The 6000-nt window shown below is 37.3% G+C and overlaps 1 protein-coding gene across 1 annotated transcript in view; it reads left to right on the plus strand.

Annotated features, from left to right (window-relative positions):
- The window catches only part of LOC136858758 (glyoxylate reductase/hydroxypyruvate reductase-like), a 125406-nt gene extending 119858 nt beyond the window's left edge, over positions 1-5548 (plus strand). The window contains exon 7 of the mRNA XM_067138536.2: positions 5267-5548. Coding sequence (XP_066994637.2) covers positions 5267-5382 — 116 coding nt within the window. The 3' untranslated portion in view covers positions 5383-5548. The remainder of the gene's footprint in view (positions 1-5266) is intronic.
- The last annotated feature ends 452 nt before the right edge of the window (positions 5549-6000 follow it).

Consider the following 6000-nt stretch of genomic DNA (forward strand, 5'->3'; position numbering starts at 1 on the left):
ATTACAAAATAGACGCGAGCAAAGCCACGGGTAACTGCTAGTAATAAATAAATACATAAATAAATTTAAAACTTGACAAGAAAGCTTTATAAGTCAAAAAGAAAATTCAACTTGTTCGAAGTCGCAGGCACAGCTATTAAAAATATAAGTACTGTATTTCATCCAATTTACCTATGTAAAAACGATGTGTAAATAGTTTTAAACATCTAATGGCTGAATTAGTAAATGCGGGTGAAGCCGTGGCTTTACTCCAATCCTCTCAGTTTGGGAAACCAAAAAGTACCTGGCGATGTCAAAAAATACCAATATCATTACTATTTTCAAGAAAGGTGACCGTAGTATGTGTGACAACTATCGTGGCATTTATCTGCTATCCATTGTAGTTAAATTTCTTGCAAGGATCCTGCTTAACCACCTGCAAGATAAGACTACCAGGGTCTAATTGTGGTTTCTGAGCCTCCAGAGGTACTGTTGACATGATCTTTTGTGCAAGGCAATTGCAAGAGAAATGCACAGAACAACAGAAGCCTGTTTATTTTGTATTTTATGACCTGGAAAGGGCCTTCGATAGTCTTCCATTCTAGGTGTAAGGCTCATTTCTAAAGATAATAGGCAACTTGATATATTTGGAGTGTACAGATCGGGAAAGGGTAGCACTGACGCGGATTCGGAATTATTTGATAGGATAGTCAGCTATGTGGGAAACGACATGGAAAGAAGTGTGATTGTAGCGGGAGATCTGAATTTGCCAGAAGTCAATTGGGAAGGAAATGCGAACGACAGAAAGCATGACCAACAAATGGCAAATAAGTTAATATGGGAAGGACAGCTGATTCAGAAAGTGATGGAACCAACCAGAGGGAAAAATATCCTGGATGTCGTGCTGATAAAACCAGATGAGCTCTATAGGGAAACTGAAGTAACAGATGGTATTAGTGATCATGAAGCTGTTTTTGTGGTAGTTAAAAATAAATGTGATAGAAAGGAAGGTCTTAAAAGTAGGACTGTTAGGCAGTACCACATGGCTGATAAAGCAGGCATGAGGCAGTTTCTAAAAAGTAGCTATGATCGGTGGAAAACGGTAAATATAAATGTAAACAGACTCTGGGATGGGTTTAAAGAAATTGTTGAGGAATGCGAAAACAGGTTTGTACCTTTAAGGGTGGTAAGGAATGGTAAAGACCCACCTTATTATAATAGAGAAATAAAGAGACTAAGAAGGAGGTGCAGACTGGAAAGAAATAGAGTTAGAAATGGCTGTGGAAATAAGGAGAAATTGAAGGAACTTACTAGAAAATTGAATCTAGCAAAGAAGGCAGCTAAGGATAATATGATGGCAAGCATAATTGGCAGTCATACGAATTTTAGTGAAAAATGGAAGGCTATGTATAGGTATTTTAAGGCAGAAACAGGTTCCAAGAAGGACATTCCAGGAATAATTAATGAACAAGGGGAGTGTGTATGTGAGGATCTTCAAAAGGCACAAGTATTCAGTCAGCAGTATGTAAAGATTGTTGGTTACAAGGATAATGTCGAGATAGAGGAGGAGGCTAAGGCCAAAGAAGTAATAAAATTTACATATGATAACAATGACATTTACAATAAGATACAAAAGTTAAAAACTAGAAAAGCGACTGGAATTGATCAGATTTCTGGGGATATACTAAAGACAATGGGTTGGGATATAGTACCATATCTGAAGTACTTATTTGATTATTGTTTGGTCGGAGGAGCTATACCAGATGAATGGAGAGTTGCTATAGTTGCCCCTGTGTATAAAGGAAAGGGTGATAGACATAAAGCTGAAAATTACAGGCCAGTAAGTTTGACATGCATTGTATGTAAGCTTTGGGAAGGCATTCTTTCTGATTATATTAGACATGTTTGTGAAATTAATAACTGGTTCGATAGAAGGCAATTCGGTTTTAGGAAAGGTTATTCCACTGAAGCTCAACTTGTAGGATTCCAGCAAGATATAGCAGATATCTTGGATTCAAGAGGTCAAATGGACTGTATCGCGATTGACCTGTCTAAAGCATTTGATAGGGTGGATCATGGGAGACTACTGGCAAAAATGAGTGCAATTGGACTAGACAAAAGAGTGACTGAATGGGTTGCTATATTTCTAGAAAATAGATCTCAGAGAATTAGAGTAGTTGAAGCTTTATCTGACCCTGTAATAATTAAGAGGGGAATTCCTCAAGGCAGTATTATCGGACCTTTATGTTTTCTTATATATATAAATGATATGAGTAAAGGAGTGGAATCGGAGGTAAGGCTTTTTGCGGATGATGTTATTCTCTATAGAGTGATAAATAAGTTACAAGATTGTGAGCAACTGCAACGTGACCTCGAAAATGTTGTGAGATGGACAGCAGGCAATGGTATGTTGATAAACGGGGTTAAAAGTCAGGTTGTGAGTTTTACAAGTAGGAAAAGTCCTCTCAGTTTTAATTACTGCGTTGATGGGGTGAAAGTTCCTTTTGGGGATCATTGTAAGTATCTAGGTGTTAATATAAGGAAAGATCTTCACTGGGGTAATCACATAAATGGGATTGTAAATAAAGGGTACAGATCTCTGCACATGGTTATGAGGGTGTTTAGGGGTTGTAGTAAGGATGTAAAGGAGAGGGCATATAAGTCCCTGGTAAGACCCCAACTAGAGTATGGTTCCAGTGTATGGGACCCTCACCAGGATTACCTGATTCAAGAACTGGAAAAAATCCAAAGAAAAGCAGCTCGATTTGTTCTGGGCGATTTCCGACAAAAGAGTAGCGTTACAAAAATGTTGCAATGTTTGGGTTGGGAAGAATTGAGAGAAAGAAGAAGAGCTGCTTGACTAAGTGGTATGTTCCGGGCTGTCAGCGGAGAGATGGCGTGGAATGACATTAGTAGACGAATAAGTTTGAATGGCGTTTATAAAAGTAGGAAAGATCACAATATGAAGATAAAGTTGGAATTCAAGAGGACAAACTGGGGCAAATATTCATTTATAGGAAGGGGAGTTAGGGATTGGAATAACTTACCAAGAGAGATGTTCAATAAATTTCCAATTTCTTTGAAATCATTTAGGAAAAGGCTAGGAAAACAACAAATAGGGAATCTGCCACCTGGGCGACTGCCCTAAATGCAGATCAGTATTGATTGATTGATTGATTGATTGATTGATTGATTGATTGATTGATTGATTGATTGATTGATGAAGATATTAAGCAACAGGAATGCAAACTTCGCCAAACCCAGCCCTCAGCTGCGTGATGTGTGGACATAGGTTCTATGCAAGAATTGGCCTGTACAGTCACCAGAAGTTTAAACACAAACTGTTGTGAATTGAAGTAAACTATTAGCGAGAAAATTTGAAAACTTGGAAACGAATAACTGCCAATGACGACGAAGCCACGGGTACATGCTAGTATCAGAATATTAATGAAAATGTTAGTCGCTTGGCAACCTGTGGGTTAGGGTAAATCTTTGCCTGCAGTTATTGGAGTGATCATTTAATGATTTTACATTATTATTACTCAAAGCTGGCTGAACTTAGAGACCTATCAATGTCTCATGATTTACTGGCAGGTAATTATAGAGAGAATACAACAAAAATGAAGCAAATTGGTCCAGGAGAATGGGTGGACAGATTCACCAAAGCTGTTTTTAGTAAATACTTTTTATATAGATAATTAAATTTGTAACATGTTCTTAGTTGGATTATCGTTAATATTTTGTATTATATTAAAGTACTAACTGCATGTATTAATAAATTATGATTATAAATGCAGGACAGGTTTTTTTTTTCGGGTACTCCAATGTTGTTGCAAGTGATAAAAATCATTGTTGTCCGTATTGAAGATACTGAATGTAGGATGCTAAATGGTTTATTTTGTCACCTATTCAATACATATAAATTTTACATTTAGGAATTTATTAATAATTCCGCTTGAGACATGTTTCGCCCTTCATTGAGGGCAACATCAGTCAAATTACCTCCTCAAGGCAAAAATAAGGTACCTGATTAGTATTTAACATGCACAAATTAATACACATTACAATGGGAAAATTAAGTAAGAGAAACTCTTGTACAATGGTGATGGTTAAACAATATAAGTTCAAAGAATAAGAAGTCGGCACCAATGCTTAAAATTACTGGGTAATTATAGCAGAGTTCAGCAGTGGTGCTCTGAAGAATAATTGATGCACTCATAGGAAATTATAAAGTTTATAAAATTATTTACAGTATAACAGTCGGGGAGAAAGGGTATAGTGCTCGGCGTCAATGTTTTTAACAAAAATTACTGCCAATGGTTGGTAACTATACAGTAAATTTACATTATCCAATTGAACAGTTGAGAATATACAGTTTATATACATATTTACAAGAGAGCAGCTTGGTGAGCAAGGATATAAAAAAAGTATATTACCAAGTGCGTCCCGTTGCTTTTACCATTGGAAGATGATTGTAGCATTGACATATCAGAAATATGCAGAGTGGTTTAATCTTAGTTAATAATCACAGGGGGCAGGGAAAATATTCCATAGCCAAATGAGGTTCTATAGGCACCAAACAGAAAGTTGTCTGGTTGAGCACCGGGTTCGGTACGGTGAACTGGTCAGCGTGGACGAAGACTCAGTGGGTGTCATTGAGTAAACAGTGCATTTGAATGGCAACAATGATGGCAGTTATTTGTAGGTAAATGTATTCTGGGAATATGTTGCAGGTTGAATCCTTCGCTTTTTCTTAGTTGACTTCTTGTAGCTTGGAATGATGTGTGAAAACATCAGTGTGAGATGCCGGTGAGACTTAAATTGATATTATTTCGTGAATGAATGTATGAAGGACCTCGGGACGAAGTTACAGTTTTTTGTTGCTGGTCTAGTGAAATGGAATGGAGTTGCTTATGCTATGAACTGCAGTGGAGAGATTAGAATGTATACGGTGACTATAGAGTCGGAGCGATGTAGCATCCTACTCCAGTTTTCCCTGTCATCTTTCATCCCAGCAATACTCTCCACTATAATTTCTTTTCATCTGTCAGTCATTAATCACTGCCCCAGAGGAGTGCGACAGGCTTCAGCAGCCGGAAAAATTACTATCCTCGCCGCAGGATGGGGGCTTCATTCATTCATCCCATCCCTGACCCAGTCACTGATGGGACCGGCAACTTGGAAATATTAATTTCTTCATTGCTACAGTTGATAATGTGAACATTACAATTTTAATTCTATTCTTTGATAAGGTTTTGAAATTAAATGTATTTCTTTCTTGTTTCAGTGTTAATACCACACTTAGGAGGTGCATCTGTGAGAACCCGTTTTGCTATGGCTGATTTAGCAGCTCGCAACATCCTAGCAGCACTAGATGGAAAGGAGATGCCCTCACCTTTGTGATACTTGCCTGTTCTGCTATAAATTCACAATATGGCCAATTCAGTATTACTGTTGACAAATGTATAGAAATTATGAGAAAGGCAAAGATTTATAAAGACATCACTTATCAGTTACCTAATTGTATTCAGAATATAATGCTGAATGACAAACTCATATTTGAACAATTGGAATGTTTTCTGTTTATGTTCTTAACCAAATCCCTTCCTTTTGCAAGCATAGAGGTATTACATTTCCTTATTGCAGCTGTCTATATTAACCTCTTAACTGCAAAGTTTCCACTGAGAATAGGCAAACAAATCAAAATGCAACAGAACAGGTTTACTACTACTGATCTGCATTTAGGGCAGTCGCCCAGGTGGCAAATTCCCTATCTGTTGGTTTCCTAGCCTTTTCTTAAATGATTGCAAAGAAATTAGAAATTAACTGAACATCTCTCTTGGTAAGATATTCCAATCCCTAACTTCCCTTCTTATAAACGAATATTTGACCCAATTTGTCCTCTTGAATTCATCTTTATATTGTGATCTTTCCTACTTGTAAAGACACCGCTCAAACTGATTCGTCTACTGATGTCATTCGTCGCCACCTCTCCACTGACAACTTGGAACATACCATTTA

Source organism: Anabrus simplex, chromosome 1 (assembly GCF_040414725.1).
Source record: "Anabrus simplex isolate iqAnaSimp1 chromosome 1, ASM4041472v1, whole genome shotgun sequence".
Taxonomy (NCBI): Eukaryota; Metazoa; Arthropoda; class Insecta; order Orthoptera; family Tettigoniidae; genus Anabrus; species Anabrus simplex.